Genomic DNA, 25897 nt, shown 5'->3' with positions numbered 1-25897 from the left:
TAGGTGGAAAATGTTTATTCCTTTATCAATTTACATCCTGATTATGGATCAACAAAAAATCAACACACCCTAGGAAGGAGAATGGATACGGATCGAGTTAAAACATTTACAACACAAGCATACACACATACAACTGTGCGCAGTGTTTACTCTCGCTCGCTCGCTCGCTCTCTCTCTCTCACAGACACACACACACACACACACACACACGCGTGCGCGCACACACAGAGCCTTTAATCGGAGTCTTTTCTGCATCTGCGGTTACATGAAGCCTGTGCAGCCTGGTTGAAAGCTGAAATCTGCTCTAGTCCTTCTGCCTGCGCGGATCCAGTCTGATAAAGTGTCCTGGTCAGTGAGTGAATCTGTCAGGAGGTCAACCTCAGTGCAATCTCTCAGTGCTGTCGTGCTCAGTTAGACTTTGACCAGATCTTCCCGCTGCCACGAAGCCTGGAACACACAAACACATACAGAGAGTGAGCTTAACAACATAACGCACAGCGAGCTCTGCAGTCTATTAGGAACTCCTGTAGATGTAGCCCATCTGTATGCAGCACAGCTCATCAGCTGCCCTCTACCTCGTCCACTCTAGGCCACCTTTGTTCTGATATTATTGTGGGCTCGCTGTGTGTACTGGTGGACTATAGTTCATCTCTTTTAGCACATAAGACAAATTGTGCATAATAATGATAATAATAATAGTAATAATAATCATAAGGAGAAGAATGTTAACGTTACTGTTAATGTTATCTTAATGTTAGTTACTATTAATGCTAATGTTATTCAAAAAATATTCTAAAAAGAACATCTGACCAAAATGTAACACTGCCCTCTGGGTACACAGATCCAGTATCTCACGGTTCTTAAATATGAGAATGTATAGAGGCTAAACTGCTTATAAAACATTCTTATTTAATATTTGTTTTGTTTTAAACTCATCAACATTTTAAAAATTGGACTCGTCTAATTCTTCAGCTGAAAGAGCTTTATAATAATGTTAAAAAAAAACCAAAACGATAAAATAAGTAAAAATAAATGTAAACAAAACATAACATGATAATATGATTGCAGAATTTTAAGTTAAAGCTTAATTAAAATGATGCCTCGCTATAAGTGTAGGGGGGATTGAGGCATCCTGCCCAGCCTCCTTAACCTCATGAAGTTGTAGTTGTTAGAAATTCGGCACCAAGAGTCAGGAGACTGGAGCTTCGGCGTTGAGAGTATGGGCACAGCGTGGTCGATCAGCAGTCAATCAGCAGGATCAGAAGTCTAGTCTTATTCACGTGCATGCAGACAATAAGGCCCGGGCACAGCTTGGTTATCAGTGTGTCACCAGTCTGGTCTGGTCACCAGTCTAGTCTAGTCCAGTCTGCAGTCCAGTCTAACAAGAATATTTTGGAAGGACCTTATATACTTTGAAAAACTAAAGAGGGGGAAGGAACAAAAGGACTTTTAGGAGGGGTAAGGAGGGGTTGTAGACGGGGGGTATGAATAGAGATGTAGGGGGCAGAGATAAGGGGGGGGTGATAGTATCACCTTAAGGTCGTGAGACGAAGGGTCATTTAAATAGAAACAAAGGAGGGAGGGGGCAAGGTGAGAGAGTGTGACAGTTATCACTACTTCTGCCATTTGCTCTCTACAGTGAAAATGGTTTAGACCTTAAGAAAATAACATAGTCAGTACAGTAAATGGGTTCTAGTTGATTTTCTACGCAAAATTAAGTTAACACACACTCTACAGAGATATACTCTACTCATTTTAGTGCACAATTTCTATTTATTTGCCGAGTTTAACATATTGAAAAAATAGTAAATAACACAAAATGTGCCATCACTTTTCCATATATTTATCTTCTGCCCTAATATGTGAAATTCAGCAAATAAACAGTGACATGTACTTTAAAATGTGAAGAAGTTTGTTCTCTGTAGAGGATGTGTACATTTTTCACATCATCTGACCAGGGGTGCACAAACTTTTGTATATGACTGTATTTAATGGGAGGTTAACCATGAAGCTAACTAATACTAAGGCTAATCTTAAGGCTAGCTAGTTGTAGCCCATAGCCCATGAAAACGCCATAGCTTGATAAAGCACAGTCCCTGTTATGTAGTCTAAATTATTATTTTTTTTTTTAAATGTAAAATTTGGGTGGCATCAACAAGGATTAAGCCTAAACTAGGATTAAATCAAGGTTTATCTATTCATACAGTTGCACAGAACTCCAAACCTTGTTTAAAAACAACCACAGTTACATTTAAGCAGTCAATTTCCTGGATTACTTTTAGAGTAAATCTAGATCAAACTGAATCCTGTTGCACCATTACTTTAAACTCAGATTTAAACTTAAACTGCATTAAAACCGGCATGTCTCTGCGATGGATATCACCTCAAGGGCTCTGGAAAACTTTGACAACCTGTTTTCGCTGCTTCCACAAATGCGAGTTAAGAAGGTACTATGCACAGTGGAGGCCATGTGTCAACAACATCCCGAAACACTGCCGACTTCTCTGGGCTCGAGATCATGTGAAATGTACTAATGCATAATGGAAACATGTTTTGTACTGGACATTCCCTGGACATCTGACTTTATCCTTGACTTCACATGAAATAAACATTCACAAATGATCAAACCTACATTTTCTCACTCCTTAAACACAGAAAATGAACTACAACCAATGTTTAAACATAATGTTTCAGAAAGGCATATCACAGACGATTTAGTCATTAAGAGACCATCTGAAAAGTGCAAATCATATTCCTGATGTCTTTAGCTAAAATAAGGCAAAATCACATCAAATGACGAAGTTTAGAGTGACTTCCTTTAAACTGACTGAGTGATTTGATGCAATTTCCCTACTTTTAGCTAAAAGCATCAGGAAACAAAACTTAGAAATATGTCCTAACAGTTGGTGATCTGCATTTCCAAAACATCAGTTCAGCGAAACTTGACCACAGACATTTTTAAATATATTTGGTTGTAGAAATCGAGAAGAGAAAGCAAAATAACCATCAAAGGTCAATTTTTGGTTTTGTTTTTACTAAAGTGGAAATATACTAGCAGTTAGCTGCAAAACAGTTGCTAGCAAATAATGCTCAGTAAATACCAGATTAAAAAAAAAAAAAATGCTTTTTTTTGTGATAACTAGAATTCTCAACCAATCAGATTGTGCTAATGAAACCAACTGTTGTATTTTAATAGCAATAATGTTTTAGTACTTATATATTTTGGGGATTTATGTCTTTGAAAAAACTTCCCGGAAGGCCTTTAAAAACAGTTCTAATGAGCATTGTCTATGGAAGTATGAATGGATAGCACTGCAAGCTATGAACACATTAATACAGCTATATTATCATCAAATAAAGCATAAACACACACTCATATATACATATGGTGAAACTGAAACTTGTTTGCAGAGAATGCATTTTCAAATGTACTTAATAACAATATATTGTGTGTCAAATATCACTGGATACCTTATTATTAAATATTATCACAGGTCTAGGTGAGCGTTTCTGAAAAATGTATAGGTACAAGTTTAGGGGTATATCAATGGGCAACTCTGGCAAATTTAATTGAGAAACTGAGCCTTTTTCCCCCATTAACGGTGGATAATAAAGCTAATAATTTACATTAAATTATGTTAACAAGTTTATCAAATGAAAAACAGATGCTGCACTATAACTGACACTTCAATGACACCCCAGCGCAGAGAAAACAGGAGAAAAAACAAAAACCTCCACTGATCTGCTGATCAAACTCGTCTCCCCACAAAGAACCTCCAGCTGTTTTGGTTTCATGAGGTTTCAGAAGCAGGACAGGGACAATTAGCAGCTTGTTGGGGCTTAATTAGAAGTGTTGGTCTGTCAGTAATCCTCTACAGGAACGTGTAACTAGGGCAAAATGGAACAACAGAAAACACACACTTAACACTAATGAAACTAATGGCTGCAGAGACTGCAGCGCCGTTCGGGCTCCCTCGCTCCCCATTCCTGTCCCAAATGCTTCATTTACATGGCCATCAGAGCAGGCGCACCTTTAAATCTCACTATTGAGATTTGCTCAGTTAGGACTTGATGAAATTTTGTTATCGTCAGCTTAGGATTCAATTTAACTCAATTTAGTTTTATTTTTATTAGGGTTTTTATGACAAACATCATCCCAAAGCAGCTTTTTCAATTGGTCCAGTGCATGTGGCACAAGTATCCCCCCCTTCAGTCTCTTTGCCAGTGCCTAGCCACTATATACAATGAAGTCATATTTCAAATAAATTCTCTTATTCGTGCAGGCTACTCTCACATTTGCTTCAGAAAACAGGCCTCTTTAATCAGATATTTCTCTGAAATGTGATAAACTAATGTGTAGTTACATTATTCCCAATTTATTTATTTTCCCGTCTACAGCATGACACGCATTCCCGCTCAGGCTTTTTTTGATGAATCAAACTGTTCCTGCCTGTAAATGCAGATATTAAAATCTAGTAACGTAGGTCTACCTTTGTTGGGTAAGGAAAACAGAAAGCTGCCTTAGCCCGAGTGGTCAGCGCTACACGCCTGCCATTCATAATTAGCATCAAGTTGAAACCAACTCAACTTTTTTGCTCTGCCGCAAGTCAAGTTCTCGCCGCTCTCTAACCCATAAATCCCTTGCGCAATTTTCACTGCTCCCTGTTAAAAATGAACGTGAGCAGACTTTCAGAATACGAGTCTGCATGCAATGCAGTGGGTTTAAGAGCATGAGGAAACAACACTGACGAGAACCAAGATTTCACAGAGATCCTAAGAAGCACGAAGAAGAGCCACTGAGAAGAACCAAGACGCAAAAGGGAAAAACACCCCAAGGGAATGAGGAGCCCTGAAAGAAACCAAGACTCAAAAAAGAAAACTTCCTAAGAGTATGAGGAAGACAAACTGAGAGGAATCACAACTCCAAAGGCATCCCCAAGAGCATGAAGAACGCTGACGAGAACCAAGACTCAAAAGAAACTTCCAAGAGCGTTAGGAAGACCTACCAAGACTCAAATGGAGTAACTCTCTAAGAACATGGGTAAGACACACTGAGAAGAGTGAAGACTCAAAGGAAAACTCCCCAAGAGCATGAAGAACCACTGAGAGGAACCAAGACTCCAAAGAGATTCCTATGAGCATGAGGAAGAACCAAAAGGAGCAAAAGGAAAACTTCCCAAAAAAGTGAGGAACCCTGAGAGGAACCAAGACTCAAAAAGAGAACCCATCCTCCTGTGGACTGCTCCGGCTGTTGAAAAGCTCCGATGGCATGACTATTCTGGTATCGGCAGCAATCTTAGGTTGTTTTTCCACTTTACCAAGTGCTGGAACCTCTGGGACCAGTGGTCCAGTACTGAAGGTTCCAGTTTTAGGTTTTGTACCCGTTCAAGACTGTTACGAATGGTACTCAAACAATTTAGCGAATTCATTACTCTTCCAGGTGTGGATAAAGTCACCAAGCACTATTACACCAGCAATACATCACCAATACGTGCACCAGAACATGAGCTGGAATAGTATGTTGTTGTTTGGATTGCTTTTGAATATGCAATGAGTTCGCTGAGGTGACAAGCTAGTTAGACAGGTAGCACTAACGTTATCAGCACTTATGCTGGGCTGCACAGCACGAGAGTTTTTGCTCAAATTTTCACACTTAAGCTTAAAACATAAGCTTAGTTTGATTCTAATCATGATTTAGTGTAATTGTAGGCATTTATGTGAACACAAAAAAGTGCATTGTATTATTTAATCACAGTTATTTTGATGGCTCCAGCTGTCTCTCAAGCTTGAGGCCTAAGTCATGTTGGTCACCGTTTGGGTCAGCTTTTGTTTTTAAATGTTCCCTTAGAGGCTTAAGCTCTTGCACCTGTATGCTAATACAAATATTATACTATCAGGAATATAAACAACAGTTCCTGGGTGTTTTGATCAAACAAAAGAGGTACTCATGCAATCAAACAGAGGTCAATTATTTCTGCAGGTCAATTTTTAACCATATCATTAATGACTGTGTATGCATTATGTAGAAATACAATCTCAATACAACCATTTTGTCCATATAATGCAGCCCTACATCATACACAGAAATGCAACTCAAAGTGCTTCATGAAAGTGTGCAAACAGAAAAACCATAAATTAAAGAACACTGAAAAAGAACAAAGGCATAATCTACTTGAAAGGGAGAGGAAACAGGCAGCCGGTGCAATGATGCAAGAACAGGTGTAATGTTTTTCCATCATGTCAAACCTTCGGGCTTGGCACTTACCCTTTGACTTTGGAGCTCTTTTTCCCTGGTTGCCGTGGTTCCTGAGAGGATGCAGGGTCTCGTGGCTCTGCGGGTTGATCTACATCTTGATTGGATGCCGCTCCACCCGGAGCGGGGCCGGAGGATGGTGACGCGGAGCTTGCTTTCAGGGTTTTCTGTAGGTTTGACACCTAGTCAAGTAACAAGACAAGAGAACTTAAGTCATATTAGGTTTTATAATTGGAATTACTAATCACAAACACACAATACTAAAACAAAAACAAGGAATAACAAACAGGGCTGCACAATGTGGTCAAAAAACTAGCACTGTGATGGTACAGCTACACTATATGGCCAAAAGTATGTGGACACCCCTCCCAATTATGCAATGGGATTCCATGGCCAGACAGCTGTACGCAAGCCCAAGATCAACATGCACAATGCCAAGCGTTGGCTAGATTGGGGTAAAGCGCGCCACCACTGGACTCTGGCACAGTGGAGTGATGAATGTTCTCTGGAATGATGAATCATGCTTTACTATCTGGCAGTCTGAGTATGGGTACGGTGGATGCCAGAACAGTAACTACTGGAATGCACAATGCCAGCAGTAAAGTTTGGTGGAGGAGGGATAATGGGCTGGGGCTGTTTTTCAAGGTTTGGGCCTCTTAGTTCAAGTGAAGGGCGATGTTAATGCTACAGCATACAAAGACATTTTAGATAATAATATAATATTCCACCAATAGCTTAGGGAAGGCCCTTTTCACTGAGACCCTGTGCACAAAGTGAGCTCCATGAAAACATGGTTTGATGAATTTGGTGTGGAGGAAATCTACTGGACCGCACAGAACCTTGACCTCAACCCCAATGAACACCTTTGGGATGAACTGGGACGCTGACTGCAAGTCAGGCCTTCCTGTCCAACATCACTGCCTGACCACACAAATGCTCTTTTGACTGTATGGGCACAAACTCCTACATACTCTAAAATATCGGGGAAATGTTTTGCAGTGTTCGGTAGTTTGGGCTGGCCAGGGGTGCGGGGAGCAAGTGCATTTTAATGACCATAGATTTGTAACAGGATATCCAACAAGCTCATAGGTGTAATGGTGAGGTGTCCACAAACTTTTGGCCATATCTTGTACGTGGTCACTCACTGATGTGGTTAAAATTGGCCTTCATTATTTTGACCAAAATAATTCTGTAATCAGAACTGTGATTGATCAGGATGATCACAGCACACAGTAAACAACACTGCGAATGAACCGAGGGCTCATCTGCATTTTGCATAGGAGTATTGCAAATGCCAATATCATCATAATGATTATCAAACAATATACTGCCCAGCTCTAATAATAAGTCATGTTCAATTTAAAGTAAGCTGCCTCCAGAAAAACAAACATTACCAATCTGGTCTGGTCTTCATGGAAGCAAGTAATAATTCACATACTACACAATCCAAGCTAACACTGGCTCTATCAGTGGATGTCCAGATCTTGGCGGCAAAAAAATTAATTTGCAAAAGAAACTGCGCCACAATGTCCCAAATGTTCCAGAGCGGGTGGAGTTGTGAGAAGAACTTCCCGAGCTGTTAGATGGAAATAAGCAGTGCAGCTGCTTCCATTTGTGTTTTCACAGTGCTGCAGCGTCTTTTTGACAACGTTATTGTAGGGTTTGGAGAACCAAACCTACATGCTATAAATACTAGCCTTTTAAACAATGTAGCCACATCTCTACATGGCATGTAATTAGCTGAGGGAAATAAAACATGTCCATGAAATCTAAATTAGTCTGTCAAGAGAAAGGGGGAGAGCCAAATTGAACAGTAAAAAACTATTTTCACTGTTGCTTTAAGAAAAACTTATCTGATGAACACTCTTTCGCCGTTAGCAATGAGCTTCCACCCAGAAGCTCTGGAAAGTGGCGTCTCACAAAATCAGATGCTGCATATCACAAACCACAATGATTTTCTATGGAAGGCTAAAGAGAAGACTACAAATGTGATTCTCCTAGCGCTGCTATCCTCTTAACTGGATAAACAACACTGAGAGTAGCCTAAAGCTCTGTCTTTATGCTGTTTTGACTTTGATGAGTCTGAGCCAAACACAAAGTCATGTGGAAGTTGGCGTGCTAAGCCCCAGATTCTGCCTCCATGGTCTCAGGGCTGCTGCACAAATTTTAAACATTTTTAATGCCTTTTTAAGACTTCAACTAAGGAAAAATAAAAACTTCTACTTCTAACCAACACACAAACTCAAATACAGCAAGTTTTAATGTCTGTCGTTTTATTCAAATAGTCTGAACATGAAATATTCATATATGTTTCAAGATACAGTATATACATGTCATAGCTGGGTAGCCCATTAAAGGAGGAGTTCATTTAAAATCAGTCCTAATACATAGTGATTCAAAAAGATTCACCCTGATTTCAAAGTGCCATATTTTTACAACCGTGAGGCGCCTAGGAACCAATCACATACCAATTGTAAGAGGGGGTCATAGAGTTTCTGATTGTCAGTGGAAGATGGCAACGCATTGAAAGAGCTGTAAGCGCAGTGACCCCCGACATGCTCATTCGAGTACGGGATGAATTTGACATCGCATTGATGTTGTCCGTACAGCTGGAGGAGGTCATCAAAAAGATTCATCCGATTTCAAAATGATTTATTTAACTTGTAAATCGTTTTGAAATCAGATGAATCTTTTTGAATCACTCTGAACCTGTTAGATGTGTTTTGGATGTTTTGTAGATGCAGTTTTACATATATTAAGAAATGCAGTTTCAGGATTGTTTTATTTTTTTCTCCAGAAGTGACTGGTTTGCAAAATAAGCACAATCAGATGGATTTATCCCTTTGTGTGCTAATTGATTTGTCAACATCAATTTCTTCTAAACTGTTTTTTAGAAACGCATGCTGTTAAAAAGACAGCATTAGACAGACTTTTCCATGCAAAGGTCAGTGTCTTCCTGTTATGATTCGGCTCATTCTTTCCTTGGTAGTTTTAAGGTGCACCAGCCGGGACGGTTTCTGATTGGTATCAAAGTAAACTGCGTCAGCGAAACGCCAACAGCTGGCTTGTTTGTTTTCGGTAACAGTAGCCGGTTAGCTCATGAAGTAATTAGCAATATGAGGTGCTTTGATGTTGGATGTGGAAATGCTCCATTCAGAGTACAAATCGCTCTTTCTATAATGGAGCATTTCCACAACCAACATCAATGCACCTCATATTGCTAATTCCTGAAAGAGCTAACAAGCTACTGCTACCAAAAACAAACAAGCCAACTGTGGGCGTTTCGCTGACGCAGTTTACCTGGAAACCAATCAGAAACTGTCCCAGCTGGTGTACCCTCAATCAACCAAATTATGCCTACATGCAATACGGCACCCTGCCTATGGTGCTGATGCCAGTACTGCGGTAACACGAAAAAAATGAGCAAGAGTCTGCTGTGGTCACTTTGTGGCAGGGGAACCGTCTGAAAGCAGAAGTTGTACTCACTGTGTTCCCTTTTTTGGAGTTTTTGAAAGCAGACTTGTTCCTGAGTAACATTATGCAAATATCTGGCCTTCATACTCTTCGGCAGCCAAAAAGTCTGTATGAATATTGAACACTTAGCATCTTAATGAGCAGCAACGCAGGCAGGATCACACGCTCGGAAAGTACTCCTGGCACAGCGGATGAATGCATTCGTGTGATTGAAGGGTGCAAAAAAACAGACACTTTATTATTTATTAGCCTCCTGCAATGTCTTTTCTGAAAAAGTGTGTTCACAAAGCCATTCCGAGGTACATTTTTGTCAGCATCAGCCGAAGAGTGTGCGCGATGTGTGTAATATGTATTTTGCCATTGAATAAAGTGCAATTATTTAAGAAATTGATATGAGAATCATCCTAGGTGCCTAGAAATCACCCAGTAAGTACCCAGAGTACTTCTAATCCAATAAGTACTTAATCCATGCCTCCAGGTTGGGCTACTGCAAGGGTCTGCTTACTGGACTCCCCAAAAAGACCATGAGACAACTACAGTTTATTCACAACGCAGCGCGACAATACTAACCAAGACAAAGAGAACTGAGAACAATACCGCAGTATAAAGATCCCTACGCTGGCTGCCAGCTCCAGAATTGATTGCTACTTCTCTATATTCACTCAGTGGCTCAGGACCAAAACACATCTCTGACCTACTGGAGGAATACCTAACAGGCCTCTCAGATCACTCTGTACTGGTCAGCTAGAAGCGCCTAGATTTTGAACAAAGCATGGCGAGGCATTAGCTTTTATGCTGTGCAAAGCTAGAACCAGCTGCCAGAAGATCTTAGATATATCCAAATTTTAGCCATCTTTAGGACCAGACTAAAGACATGCTTCAACACTTTCTGCCTAGACTTTGCGTCTCTTTTTAATTATTAATCTAATTTTATTTCCTTGTTTATTTACTAATTCATTTATTCATAGAACTTCGAACTGCCTTTGTGTGGGAGATGTGCTATGTAAATAACTTTGCCATTACCTTGCCTTAACTGAACTCTGCCATCCTCTCACCCTTCATCAATGGTCAGTTTCTGACCACAGGACCACTGTTGGATAATTATTTTCAGCTGGCGGATCGTTCTGACGTAGGTTAATATAATTTACATATAGACTTTTCAACTCGGTTGTTAGGCACCATCTTAGAATTTAGTACCTACACCGTTAAAAATAAAAGTACAATGCAGGTACATTTTTCATTCATCAAGGTACAAACAATGTAACTGTTCCCTCAAAGGTGCAACAGTGGTTTTATGGTTCAATTGTGTACCTTAAATAAGTTTTTCCTCTTGAAAAAGTACATATTTGTACATTTTCAAAATAAAAGCCTGGAGACGAGACGGGGTGTGTGGAGTCAGTACAGTTTAGAAAATATAATTTGAGTGGATTATGGTACAGTTATGTTCCCTGACTAAAGGTACTGAGATGTACCCCTGAAGGTACCCCCCCCAGTGACTAGAGAGGTACTGCCCCAGTGACAGTTCCATAACTTTTTTTCTGAGAGTGTATAATATTGAAAAAAAGACATTTTATAAGCTTAGATCAATTTTATAGGGCCCATATTGTGGAAAACATAATTTTCTTCATTTCTTTTTAAATATAAGACTTTGATGTACAATATAAATAGCAAATGTTTCAAAAACATACCATTTACTCTCCAGTCCAGTATGGTCCATATACATAAACTGTTTTGAATGTATTTTTTTCATTATGTCACGAAAGCCAACACATCTACATACATCCACCAGCCTAGAGCAGTTTAACTCATCCATGCTTATTATAAAGTGAAGCTATAAGGAGTGTTTTTGAATGAGGCACTATACAGGACACCTGATCAGAACAGAGCTCATTTACATATATCTGTCTAAAAGGTATATTAACAAAAACAGCCTGCTTAATTCTAAAGAATAGAGTGGGTTTGGAAAATGGTCATGTAAAAAATTCATGATGGCTGTTTTTGGTATATAAACCCACAATACCTTCATAATTATAAAAATAAAATAAAAAATAAAAAGCAACAAAAATGTAAAATGAGGGCCCTTTAAGGCTTTAGGGATCTGAAAGGAAACCTCTATTTATCAATTATTTTTCAGGCCAGGTAAACCCAAACGACCATATGATACAATAACAAATACTGTCCACTGTTCTACAAACGCACTGACCTCTGTCTCCACCTGAACTTTGACCTTCAGTTGGCTCTCTCTGTACTGATTAGCTCTGGACACCTGCTCCTCAATTCCACACAGCACCGCCTCACAGCCTGCACACCTGACAGAGGAAGAGACAACAAACTGCATCAAAAACACACACTGGCAGATTGCAGTCATCACTGCAATCAGCTTTCATTTCATCTTTACAGGCCTTCATCGTTTCAGGTTATTTACATGGACAGAAACACACAGACATTCAAAGGTCTGAAATCAGTGTTTTCAATAATACAACCCAAATCTGTTGCAGATACATGTAAACAAACATGAGATAAAGCCTTTTAAAATGACGCTGAAGCCCAACTTTGGTGTTTACTGTTGTTATTTGTGTAAAGTATAATAAACAGAGCTGCAAATGATTGTCAAAAGACGGACAAAGATGTATAACAAAGATGAAGTACAATTAATATTCATTTTGAAGTTGTAATAAAATAAAAAAAAATCTAATAAAATCAATATCCACAATAAAGTTCTAATAAAATTAATATCCAAAACAAGTTTCTACAACTCATAAGAATGAAGTTCTAAAATTACAATCCAAAATGAAATAATAATATATATGCAGAATAAAGTTCATAAAATTACCATCCAGAATAAATTTAATATAATTCATATTCAGAAGTTCTGATAAAATTAATAGCAGAATGAAGTTAAATACTCTCCGAAAGAATGTACAATAAAAAAAATCAAGAATTAAAGGTATAACAAAATCAATAACCAGAATAAATTTCATAGTTTATATCCAGAATGAAATTGTTAAATATCTAAAAAGAAATTATAATACTATTTATTATACTGTTTATTTATAATACTAAATTATAATACTAAATATTATACTATTTATTTATAAAAAAAAGTTAAAATAAAATTGATATCCAGAATGAAGTTACAATACAATCATCCAGAGCTTCTTATATGCCAGAAGTGAAGGTTAAATCAGACAAATTGACAATAAACGACTACAAACACACAATTACAGGTCATTCTTAACCATATTAACTTCAGGCTGTTCCCTATAATATTGAATTACTTCAATATTATAACCAAGTATCATTACTTGGTTATAATTTTAACTAGATGGATCAATTCAAAATAAAAAAAAAAGAATCATATTCTTAAGGAAGATGTTCATTTCATAAGATATATTTTACTTTTTTATCTTCACGTTCAAAAAAATCAAACCTAATTAGAGCAGCATACTAAATCTGCCCAGTGTTTACAGTTTTTTTTGACTTGCAGTGTTAAGAAAAATGTATGTGTCTCAATATCTAAAACTGTGGTTGAGACTGTAACCCTAGTCTCCAGCAGGGATTCCCAGTCCCAGCGACCTCACGCTCTGCACGTTTGTGTTTTAGTTAATAAGTCTAATCAGGTGTGCTCGATGAGACAATAATCAGAATAGTGTGGGGTCTCTAGGACTCAGACTGGGGACCCCTGGCTTATAACATTTCAATCTATACTGTATAAACCGCTATTCAAAAAAATAACAAAAAATTCATATGAGGAATTTTTGGACAGTAGTGTATTTACACATCCACACAGACACACTCACCACTCCTGCAGTGTGTTGGCTATGTTGGGCAGCTCGTTGGGGCCCAGGTCACGGCCCACGCTGAAGTCCACCTCCACCTGCTGGTTCCGCTGGTCCAGCTTGCCATGGATGATGTCGCAGTAAATGGCCTCGATGAGCAAATCCTCCAGCTCCCGCACATTCTTCAGCTCCAACTGCTGCAGCAGCAGGGAGTACGGCAGACACTGCGGCAGAGGAAGATCAAACTACTTTTCAAGAGCTGGCTTTGTTTGATACTGACTAAAGATAACCGGAAAAGGAGAAATAAAGTTGCAGCTCCCTTTCATCATGCTAGTGTCTGGTTTCCTCAGCAAAAAGCAGAGAAAAGCACCAACTAAGGTGGGGTGCAGACCTACACCATGTGGTGGTTGTGTTGGACACATTTTGAACTGCCGGAACTGTAGTACAATACAACTGTACTCAGTGCCAGCGCTGCTGTGTGGAGAATGCCCTAGTGACGTCACATTTTTTGGGAAAACACTGTGTTTCGGTCGTTTGCTGTCACTTGATCATTTAGATCATCGACAGTGTTAAATATACCTAAATACGGTGGTGACATGGCAAGTTATGCTGTACCACCTGTAATCTATAGCACCTCCAGTACATTAAAAATATGGTTTGAATGAAAACAGCAGGGGGCGATATGACCACTTTCTGTGCCTACGAGCACAGAAACGGTATTTGAGATTCGACACTTATGATACATGGACCACTCTACCAACTCAGTTCAAACTGCTTTCCAAAAACAAAAAACAAGACATTAAAAGAGATAACAAATAATAAGTAATAAACTAAATATATACAAAAATCATCATTTATAAGGTACTTTCTATTGAGAATTTATTAGTACGTTTTTGATTCTTTTAAAGTGAAGTTGAAAGATTTAGATTCATAATGAGTTTAATTTTTAAATGTTTATCCAAAAAGACTTTATCTAAAAAAATGCTGTCCTATGTTTTCATGTCATTACCGAAACACCAAGCCTTATTTTGGCCACACTCCTTGCATCCCCACCCTCATGGCCACATGGTGAGCAGCTAGATCCCACTGCTTTGAAGTAAATGTGTCCCAAAGTCTGGAAATCAGTGTGTTACTTTAAGAATTGTCACACATTTTTTCTGCAAACCTTTTTGTTTCATAATGAAAAAATGTATGATTTTCTGTGTCTAAAACTGTTCGAAGCTGTGTTTGGTTGTCATCTGCGTTGGCTGGCATTTCTGAGTTCTGCTCAAAATTAGCTAAAATTGTCACCACTAATATCGAGAGGAAATCAGCAGAAAATCTTGGCTGAGATATCGCAGGGAAAAAAATGAATCTGACTAATCCATCCTGAAATAGCACTCGCTCAAACAGTGTGATGTGTAGTTAGCTGTGTAGTTCAGCACCACAGTCTACTTTTAGATGCTCATCTTAACAGAAGTGCTTCAACAGCTCATTTTAAGTGACTTACTAGTTTTCAAAGAAAAAAATATCAGCTCCAGATTGGTATGATAAGGAAGCCCTAAATGACCATGGATTCATATTTTTTGTCTTTTTTTTACCCCGTTTTTTCATGATAAATGCATAATTTTCATTTGCTGTCTCAAGATCTTGTGCTATTCACATCATCATAGCAAAACGAACGTTGTTTTCTTGAGATATTGAGTTCTTTATATCATCAAAATGACAGTTTTATCGAGAACATTTGTTAATAATGAGAACATGCTGTGACAATGGCATAAACATCCCAAGATCTCAAGAAAACATTTGTAATGTTATGATAATAATACAAATAACTCGAGATCTTGAGAAAGCAAATTAAAATAACTCTGAATATCACTGACAAATGAGAGTAAAAACATGCAAAATCCATGTCCCTTTAAGGCTTCTGTAGTAACAATATTCAAGGTTCCAAAAATTACTATAATTATTTTAGAATAATTATAATAATTTGTTACCCCTTAGACCCCACCAGAATTGTAGGACACACTTGTGGATTCCTGAAATTTTCCAAGTACTGAGCTTATTTATTACTGTTTTAAACAAAACATTTCATGAAGAAAACAGGAGGAAATGGCAGTTACAGTAGCACGATTGTCAGTCGTTCCTGCAGTTTAGCAATTTTCGCCAAAAGAAAATGACAAGATCTAAACAGCTTTCTGTTTAAAATGTTAAGTTAATGAAAAAACAAAATCATTTGTCAAAAAAATATTTGAGAAAATGGCAAATAACGTTCATAAAAAGAGAAAATCCTTAGCTACAGTTTTGATGGTTAAGCTGATATAAAGCGATAGCAGGCTAGCTAATCGATTTAGCTGGTTCCTATAAGACATGAACGGCTGTAAATCTGTAGGCAAGCAGTATCAAACGTTACAATAAATCCTGATCAGGACTGAGCTATGTTCGCCTGTCTGTTGTTTTTCTTGCAATGGAATCTGAACCTGGAGCACTAAGTTAGCAAAAGAACGTAACTATCAATTCAGCAAATATCACTAAACATAGATTTCAAAATATCAACATTTTGAACTTTGTACTTTAATATGGATCTTATCCAGGTAAGCAGAAACTCATCTGTCTCCTTTCTAACATAACGATGCAGATTGTACTAAAAATGCTGAAAGACATTCATAAAAATAAAGGTATAAATATGTAAAACAAATCAAAAACTGGAACAGACTGATTAACAAATGAACCACACAAAACAAACAAATGAAAATACCTTAAGGAAGGTTAATGACTCAACATAAATATTACTGTTTTTATGGTAGATTTTGAGAAAGAAGATTCGAGTACTCGTTCAGAAACACCAAGGAAAATCCAAAGCCTGCAAAATAAACATTTTTCTTTCTTTTTTTTGACAAATGAGCTTGTTTGCTCATTAACTTAACATTTTAAACAGAAAGCTGTTTAGATCTTGTCATTTTTCTTTGGCGAAAATTGCTGAACTGCAGGAACGACTGACAAACGTGCTACCTTGGGAATGAAGCCCACACATTTTATCCTCTTGTTGTGATGTCAGCAAAATCCGCTCTTCATACCGAGGAAGACACTTTGATGAACATGAAGTGCTGAAACTTAAAAACACCCAAAGGATGAGCGAAATAGATGGAAATTCTTTCCAGCTATTTTTTTTTCTACCTTAATTAAAATGTGGGTGCTTGAAAAACGTCCAAACAGAGGAACGTGTCTCCAAACTTTTGGCAAGCAGTGTAATTATCATGACATGCTAACAGGACTGGGAAAAAGTACCTTAAGGTTGGAGGCCAGACTGATGATAGACAGGTGGCGGAGCTTATTCTTCTGGGACGGCGTGAGCTCAGGGAGAGAGGCCGCTCTCTCTGAAGAGCAGAGACAAAAAAAAACCAAAAAAAAACAAAACAAAAACAATACATCAGAAACAGACAGACTGACCGGCTAGCACATCGAGAGGAATGCTGGACAGTGTTGTATGTGTGAAAATGCTCTACAGAACCTGACTGAGCAAAACTGATGAAGCTACCACCCTGGGGTGTAATATCTGTTCAACCTGTGTTGTCATGGTTACCTTTGTAGTCGGAGTAGGTTCCGTAAGCGAAGAGATTGAGGAGCTGATAGACGGGAGCATGAGGGCCTGTCTCCAACTGGAGAGAGAACAAAAGAGAGAGAGACACGTTTAACAAAGTGACTTCCTTGGTATGAAGAGCAGGATTTAAATATTGAACCTATTTTGGCTGAAAGGTTGTTTAAAGGGCTCATATCACAGAAAATGAAATTTCAATTCCAGAAGAGTTGACGGTATATGAACTGCTAATAGAAACAGAAAGCTGTTTCGATCTGTTTGCACTAAACTGAAAACAGCATAGAAAGAATTTGTTTTACCTTATGAACTTCATCTTATCTTATAAATATACACTCATTGCAAATATGATGCCTGCAACACATTCCAAAAAAGTTGGGACAGGAGCATGTTTACCGCTGTGTTACATCACTTTTCCTTTTCACAGCACTTAATAACTGTTTACAAAGGGAGACAGTTCTGGACTGCGGACAGTTCTGGACTGTTGCAAAACAAGCAGAATGTTTCTTGGTGTTGTCATGTTAAAATAAACATTAACGTCCCTGAAAAAGACGCCGTCTAAAAGGCAGCACATTGCTGCTGTCGGAACAACACCTTGCATCTCCATTTTTGTCGTTTTTCAGTTTTTTAAATAATTTGAAAGTGCCTGTTGTCCTTTACATTGTGTGTGAATTTTGTGATTCAAAAAAATGACTCAGGAAAACGTCCTTCACATGTCCTTATTAAAGAAGGCCGAGAGGAAGACGTCGTGTTCTGAGACACATAAGCTGGACGTCCGTCCCACCGCCGTCTTTTAAAGATCAGAGCATAAACTTTGTCTCCTCTGCAGACCAGTTTCTGCTCCGCCATGTTGAACGGTATAAACTTTCACTATGACGTGACGAACATGATCAGAACGGACTTAAACTTTCCGATAGGTAATGTAATCAGATACAGGTGTTTACACGGTTATTATTCTTCTATTTAACTGATTATTTACAGGATTACTCACCTTGTTCAATCAGATAGAAATTGTATTCCGAATGGACTCAATCGGACTAGTCTATTCTGATTGAGCTGTATACATGGACGTATTCTATTCCGATTGAGCTATTAGTCGGATTATTAGCGAATTATTAGGCTGCATGTAAACGTGGCTATTGAACATGAATGACATCTAGCTGCTTTGCAGCTTTGGAAAAATGGTCATTTTAAAATTAATTATGACTGGTTTTGGTACATAAACACAGAGGAAAAAAATAAAACTACTTAGAAAAACTTGGGCCCTTTAAAAACTTAGTTGCTGTTGAGCGCTGACATCACCATGAGAGGATAAATTGGATTGGCTCTGGCTTTTATCAGTTGCTCTGTCAGCTCTGCAGATTCTGCAAAGAAAAATGGCTGAAGATCTAAACAGATTTCTATCTAATATGTTAAATGACTTCAACCACACAAAGAAAACCTGCTCATTTATTAAAAACACTTTAAAAAGCTACACTTTGAAAAAACCCAAACTTCTGACAGGCAGTGTCTATTAAAAGATTAGTGGTGTCAAAGTTAGCATGATAAACGATTAACACCACTCATTTTTAATTTTCCCAGTTTGACTATGAAAATGAAAAGGTTTATTAAGACAGCAGCATTAAAGCAAACAGGGCAGCTTTTAGATGCAGATGAATTCTACATGAGCCATCAATGAATACCTCTATGTTGCATTGTTATTTATATGCCATATCTACTGTCTGATGTATGGAACTAGTTCTATGCATTAAAAGAGACAACAAAAATCATAAAGATACCAAAGAAACTATGCACGCCAGTTACAGATGTAACAAACAATACAGTAATTGCAAAATTGTACACCATCTAATGCACTTTCAGTCTGTTCTGAAAGCTACAAGAACATCCAGAACTGTACACTGTGTTTCAAACAGTGCTAGGCTGCCACTACTGCTGTGTTCACACTGTCATGGTAGACGGATGATGGCAAACTTTTCTATGTTTTTCAATGGAAAAGTAACAGACGCAGCAGAGCCAGCGGCAACAAAAGGGACGGGCAGATCAATACAGAGGTATCACTGTTTCCAATCCTGACATTACCTTTTAAGAAGTATTCTCTATGAAAGCTTCTGTTATGAGATGTGTTTTCTGATGCAAGAAGTACCTTTTCTTTAGAAACAGTCCTGTACAAAAGTCAGCTAAGCACAATATTTAAAGCCACTTATCTAGGCAATAAGCATGCTTGCTTGTTCAATAAGCATGTCAACAGAATAAATGCAAATAAACATAAATAAAAAGTAGCTAATGTCTTGTGAGCTACTTTGAAGAACAAAGGTTTGGGTCCAGATTTCTCTTCAATGCCCCAAAAACATCACATAAATTGCTTAAATTCAAGCATATCTGATTTTATTTAATGAAGTACTGATCAGCCAAACCGGGTGTTGGATGATAACTACAAATAGGCCTAATTCTGGGCTGCCACGAGGAGCAGCTCAGCACAGTTCAGTAAATGGTTCAGCAAACACACTCACATCCATAAAATCTTTACTTATTGCAATATTCGTGTTCATCTGAGCAAATACGCTTACCAGCCAGATAAACAGCTTTTGAAACCTAATTTCCTGAAAAGTCCCGAAATTTGTAATAGTAAAAACGTTGATCCGTGTATTACCTATTTTGACTGTAGAAATCACAATTATTTCCTTGGTACTTGGTAAAAGTACTGGAACAGTTATCAGCCTTGGTAAGAGACGGTTTAAGGGGAGCGAGTCCTCAGTGAATGGGGCTGAATAAAAGATAAAAATGAAAAACTAAACATGTTTCTAATGATTTGTGTAGAAACTTCCTTCAAATTTGGGAAAGCAGAAGGATGTTCTCCATTAAAATCATCAAAGATGAACAAAGAAAACTTAACAGGATATTTACATTTTTCTACAACAAACAGTCTTTGGGCAGTAGGACGCTAACCTCACTGCTACTGAGCGTTGATTGGTTAGCATTACCACTACTAAGTGCTGATTGGTTGGCATTACTGCTAATGAGTGCTGACCGGTTGGCATTACTGGTATTAAGTATTGATTGGTTAGCACTACAGCTACTGAGTGATGATTCGTTAGCACTACTGCTACTGAGAGCTGATTGGTTGGCATTACCGCTACAGAGTGCTGATTGGTTGGCATCACTGCTACTGAGTGATGACTGGTTGGCATTACCAGTACTGAGTGCTGATTGGTTGGCATTACTGCTACTAAGTGTTGATTCGTTAGCATTACTGCTACTGAGTGCTGACTGGTTGGCATTACCGCTACTGAGTGCTGACTGGTTGGCATTACCGCTACTGAGTGCTGACTGGTTGGCATTACCGCTACTGAGTGCTGATTGGTTGGCATTACTGCTACTGAGTGCTGACTGGTTGGCATTACTGGTTTTAAGTACTGATTGGTTAGCATTACTGCTACTAATTGTTGATTTGTTAGCAATACTGCTACTGAGTGATGATTTGTTAGCATTGCTGCTACTGAGTAATGATTGGTTGGCACTGCTGCTACTGAGTGCTGATTGCCACGTTTAGAAAGCCCTAATGCTGGAGTTCAAAAGTGCTCAAAAATATAACAGCAGTGTTGAAATATTTATGCTATATTACTGCATTTATCTATATAAAACATGATTAAGCATTTATAGACTACAATTTTGTACAAATGCTCCACAGTAGTCCTTTCATTGTGGACTCGCCTGGGAGCGTCCTCTAGCTTTTTAACAAACCCAGAAGACATTACTGAGTGGCTATTCTCCTTACTACACATTCTCTGGTATTACTTAGAATCAGAGGTAGAAGAAAGGAAAATCAGTGGCGCTACCCATCCCTAGAGTTTAATTTATCCAAATTCTGATATACACCAGAGCTTGTAGTTCAAGTCCAGGTGCTCTTGGTCATTTTACAGCAAAAATTAAAAGACTCATGTCTTTTTAAAAAGCTAATACATATAATAGAGGATGACAAAGTTCTCCTTTGATTGTCATCATCAATCCCTCACTGTTCATGCCACACTTACATTTGCGTCAAAAACAACGTACGCAGCAAAGGTAAGCCGCCGATGGCAACATTGTTGCCATGGCGATAGAGTTTTAAAGTCTACTAAAAATGGATGATGCTTGAAGAAGAGATTCGACAGACTTTATTTATTGAAGGAGGAAACTGTTTTGGTTTCTTTTCAGTTTTGAAGAATATTAAACCTTTCTGTTTTTTCTTCTGCACAGCAACATGTGAGCACAGAGTGAAAACATGCCGGCGTGTGCGTGTTCTACCTCTCGGACGTTGGGCAGCTCCAGTATGTCTGAGAAAACATAAAGCCCTGGAGTCTCCAGCAGAGAACTGATCGCTTGAGCCAAGGCTGAACCTGATAAAGACAGCAGCTGATCCACCTCCATCTGATAGAGAGAGAGAGAGAGAGAGAGAGAGAGAGAGAGAGAGAGAGAGAGAGAGAGAGAGAGAGAAGGAGAGAGAGATGTTTAAGGAAAATGAACGTGTGATTAGACCAAGTGTTACAACAGGAAGGGGTTTAATCTCACCTCTACACAGACACCTCAATATGATAGATGTTCTAATCAAATTTACGCTAGGAGGCTGCAATACCTTATAATAAATGTACCTGGCTGTCAAAAACGTTTGGAATAAATCTCATTACGATGATGTTAAATCCGGCACACTGTGCTTTCAGCGACGTTTCCATAATTCAGATGTTTAATTGACAGATGGCGGCACCAAAAGAACAGCCATGAAAAGGATTTTTTAAATCAGACTGTGGAAATCTGCAAAGTACAGAAAAGAGATCTGTCAGACTAAGGCCTGATCCCATTTCACCCCTCGCCCCTACCACTTAGCCCTTACCCCTCCGTTTTGCGGATTCATGTACAGGGGCTGGGCTGTGCCGATTTTTGTTGAGACAGAGGGGTAGGGTGAAGTGTTTGGGCTACAAGGCCCTCAAAACGGAGGTTTTTCAGAAACACTCCAAACAGAGTGTTATGAGAAAAAAAAAACCTTTAAGATGGCTGAACAAGAGACCAAAGAAACCCACAAATGTGAGAATTTTCTATGTTAAAAATAATCATAACTATTGTATTATCTTAGTTTAATGTCACTTCAGTGTATTATGGCCCTTTTCTCCATAACAAGCTTAAAAAAATCACTACTAGTATGCTGAGGTCTCGGTAGCTAGCTAGCTAAATTTCATGTTCCACCTTAAATGGTGAAGCAGTTACATCCTGGCTCCTCAGGCTTCACAACCGCTGCTCCATAAAAGGTAGAACGGAAAAATTCAAACAAGAAGCTGGTGAATATCTGACTTCAGCTTCATATCACTGAAGAATTAGGGGTGGGCGATAATAAATAATTGCCCCCCTCTTTGAAGGCATATGCTGCCCTAAATGTGACTAAAGCCCAGCAGTGAGGAGCTGAACTTTACCCTCCTCTGCTGTCACTGCAGACTGGCAGGGTCGCCTACAGAGCAGCGCTAATAGCTGTTAATGAAGTAATGCTCTTTTTATTTGAGGGTTGTTCCAATGGGTAAGGAGACACTCGAAAAACAAGGGGTAGGGGTAAAAACAAGAAATGGGATTGGGTCTATCTCTCTGACCAAGGAAATCATAGCTTACTTCTGCTAACACAGCTGCAGGCAGAGTAAGAGAGATTAATGTGACTGATTCAGGGAGGGTCTCTGAATTAGCTGAGCGTTTTCTTTCAATGACTGGTAGGAGTGGGAGATGAAACATAACATTATAACTTAATTATTAGGGATACCACTTTTTCCCCTCTGATGCCGATATCTGATCCTTAAATATCTGCCGATAACAAGTCCTGATTTCAATACTAACTCTATCTAACCCAACTACCCTGTCCTGACATTTATATAATTCCAAGCTGTAAAAATATATATAGTGGGGTCCAAAAGTCTGAGATCACCAGAGAAAATGCTTCTATTTTGCATTCCTTTCTAATTTATTAGAATGATTTTCATTACAAATCCCATCATTAGCATAACAATTTAATGAAAAGTAGAATCTTTAAAATTTTGACATGAATTTCAGAGTTTATTAGTATTTGTTATGTCCTTTTGCTCTAATGACAGCATGTGCTTGAGCTGAGATGGACTCCACAAGTTTGTACTAAAATTTCTGATGAGTACATCAGATCCACCTGAGATTCACCTAAACACGGGCTTTAACATGGTCAATTTCACACATTTGTTTAAATTTGAGCAGTGACCTAGAAAAATGTTAATGAGTATTTGTCGTAACTTTTCTTTGTTTTAAACTGTCCAAATCCTAAAACGTCCTGTTGTTTATTTCCAACTGTCAAAGAAAGAAATCCCATATTTTCTATGTGATCTCAGTCTTTTGGACTCCCCTTTGCTTAAGAAAACCTATTTTTGTTTGTTTACTATATATAATTAATATGTATTATTGTATACTTAGTATTTAGAGCCAAATCTAACAACTGTAATAAATGCTACATATTTTATTGTGCCAAAAAGTTAAAAACAGAACTGAACTGTACACAGATAAAGCAGCTCACACTCCCGATTACATCTCCGAGCATCAGATTCTGCTGGAGTTCAGTAAATATCACAGTCATTCAGTCTTTAGCAGATTTATCTGATTGATTAAATCAACAAGCGATGACACAACACTGCTGACCGACAAGAGGTGCACTGCAGGCTGGGCTAGTGGACACACAGATCCGGCTAGCGGGCTGCTATGCTAAAGGCTAAACAAAGACTGAAGGCCATCTTTACCCCAAGAGACTGGCAGTTCCTTCCATATGTCTTTCCAGTGTTCACTTCCTTAGAAACAACCTGGACTAACATTAAATCAGACTGTAACAGACCAAACAGCAGATGAGGGATTACTGAGAGAAGCCTGACTAGGCCATTCAGGTAAAGGGGGTCCCGTTAGAGTGTTTTAATTGTTTGTACGTTATCTGCTGTATTTATGACAAACTGGTGAAACTAACAGCTTTGAAATAATTCCATTCCAACTGGTATATCAACCCTACTACTGCCTTCTCACAAACAAATGGCGTTACAGATTTTGCCATGACCATTTTCACACGCACACATCACTCAGTAGTACATGTGTGTGTCAGAAACTGCTTCGTTATCGTTAACCCAAATCTTATCTTTTTTCTTCATATGTGACAGAAGTGTTACCTGTTTTGGCAGTGAGAACAACAAAAACACAATGAATCCGACAATTCCGATTTGGGACACTTTCATTTGTGGTACTGAAATCCGACGTGTACCCGATATGCTACAATGCGACTCGGTCTGAACAGACAGATAGGAATTCATGCAACTTTGTCAATCCAACCTCGACATTCATCACAATTTCGTGCAGCCCTCATAAACATTTGAGGTGATGTTTCTGTACAAACAAAATTAGAAGACCGTTTGTCCGTTTGTTGCTTTTTATTATTTTTACCGGTGACCAGTGTTTTATGTAATGTCGTTGAAGGTAAAATAATGATTTTGAAAAAGTTACATTTTCATTCGGGGACTATTTTGCCTTAGAACACCTGTACCCCTCCTCCATAAATAGATTAAAATTAATTCATTAAAATACGTTTTAGACCAAAGCTTCATTTCAAATTTAGCAAATCTAAAACAATGTGTCAGGCATTTTGAAAAATGGGTGGAATTCCCCTTTAAGTAATACTAATCTCGCTAGGTATTCATCTAATGGCATGGCATCTACTATGGGCACTTTGACAGTAATTCACAAGTCTTGATTTTTATAAATTACATCCGTTTTAATCTACCTATTTCACTGAAATGATTTCCTCATTGTGTTCAGCCTGTCCACAGCAGCTTGACATGGACTTTGTCAAAACGTGTTCATCCAGAAAGAGAGAAGCAAAGGCTAAAGTGTCAGTGGCTGATAAAAAAACTCGTCAACGCACATTTAAATACGTTTAAAAGACTCCAATTCCGGAGTGGCGTGTCCATAAAAACACAAAAATATCAATGTTTTATGTAGCTGAAGTCAGCTTCTTATTCGAATTTTCCCGTTCCACCTTAAATGGAGCAGCAGGTACATTCTGGCGCCTTAGGTGGCGCAGCAGTTACAGTAACTGCTGCACCATTTAAGGTGGAACGGGGAAATTCGAATAAGAAGCTGGCGAATAGGAAACCCAAGTTCAGCCTCGTCAATGTTTCAGCACTGCCGAGGCACAAAAATACGAAACCAAGCACTTTAAATCGCTTTTAAGTGCCTAAATGTGTAAAATACATTGGTCCACCTCTCAGAAAACCAGGTCAAAGGAGTCAAATCCGTTTGAGACGTTAGTCTCTGCTATCGGCGCTGCTACTGTAGCGTTAGCTTAGCTGAGAAACACTGCTAGGCCTGAGCTCCTCTTAACCGGGTTTAACTGTCTGCAGCGCAGACTTCACTGCATATGTTTCAACAAGAGTCTCCCGAGAATGTCCGCCGCTACTCGCTACTCACTTTACCACAAAAACTAATGTAAAAAACATTTACCTTTATGTCATAAACTAGGTAAGATCGCTTCTCCTCCCCGTAGTCCTACTGACTCCTCGATAAGCTGACGGGCCACAACACAACATCGGCGTCTCTGATTGGACAAACAGGAACGAGTAGGCGGTGACAAGCGACGGCTCGACCAATCGGGTGCCTCGAAACGGCGTCGGCGCATGACGTCGGTGCGCCATCTGTCTGCAGTGTGGATAACAGCTTTATCAGGGTGGGTCTGTACTATTTCTGAGTTTATTGATCAGTTTTTCTAACTATATTCCTCTAAACATGATATCAATAACTGTTTTAAAA

General features: G+C 38.7%; 1 protein-coding gene across 1 annotated transcript; it reads right to left on the bottom strand.

Annotated features, from left to right (window-relative positions):
- cops7a (COP9 constitutive photomorphogenic homolog subunit 7A) lies at positions 1-25682 on the bottom strand. Its single transcript, XM_036594519.1, has 8 exons — positions 25592-25682; positions 21365-21487; positions 17069-17144; positions 16774-16862; positions 13528-13730; positions 11931-12036; positions 6266-6435; positions 1-447 (listed from the first exon to the last, which is right to left on the bottom strand). The coding sequence occupies exons 2-8, from the start codon at positions 21485-21487 to the stop codon at positions 408-410; spliced, it is 807 nt and encodes a 268-aa protein (XP_036450412.1). The 5' UTR covers positions 25592-25682; the 3' UTR covers positions 1-407.
- Positions 25683-25897: the final 215 nt, after the last annotated feature.

The sequence above is a fragment of the Colossoma macropomum genome, unplaced genomic scaffold (assembly GCF_904425465.1).
Source record: "Colossoma macropomum unplaced genomic scaffold, Colossoma_macropomum, whole genome shotgun sequence".
NCBI lineage: Eukaryota > Metazoa > Chordata > Actinopteri > Characiformes > Serrasalmidae > Colossoma > Colossoma macropomum.
This window is presented reverse-complemented; position numbering and strand designations above follow the sequence as displayed.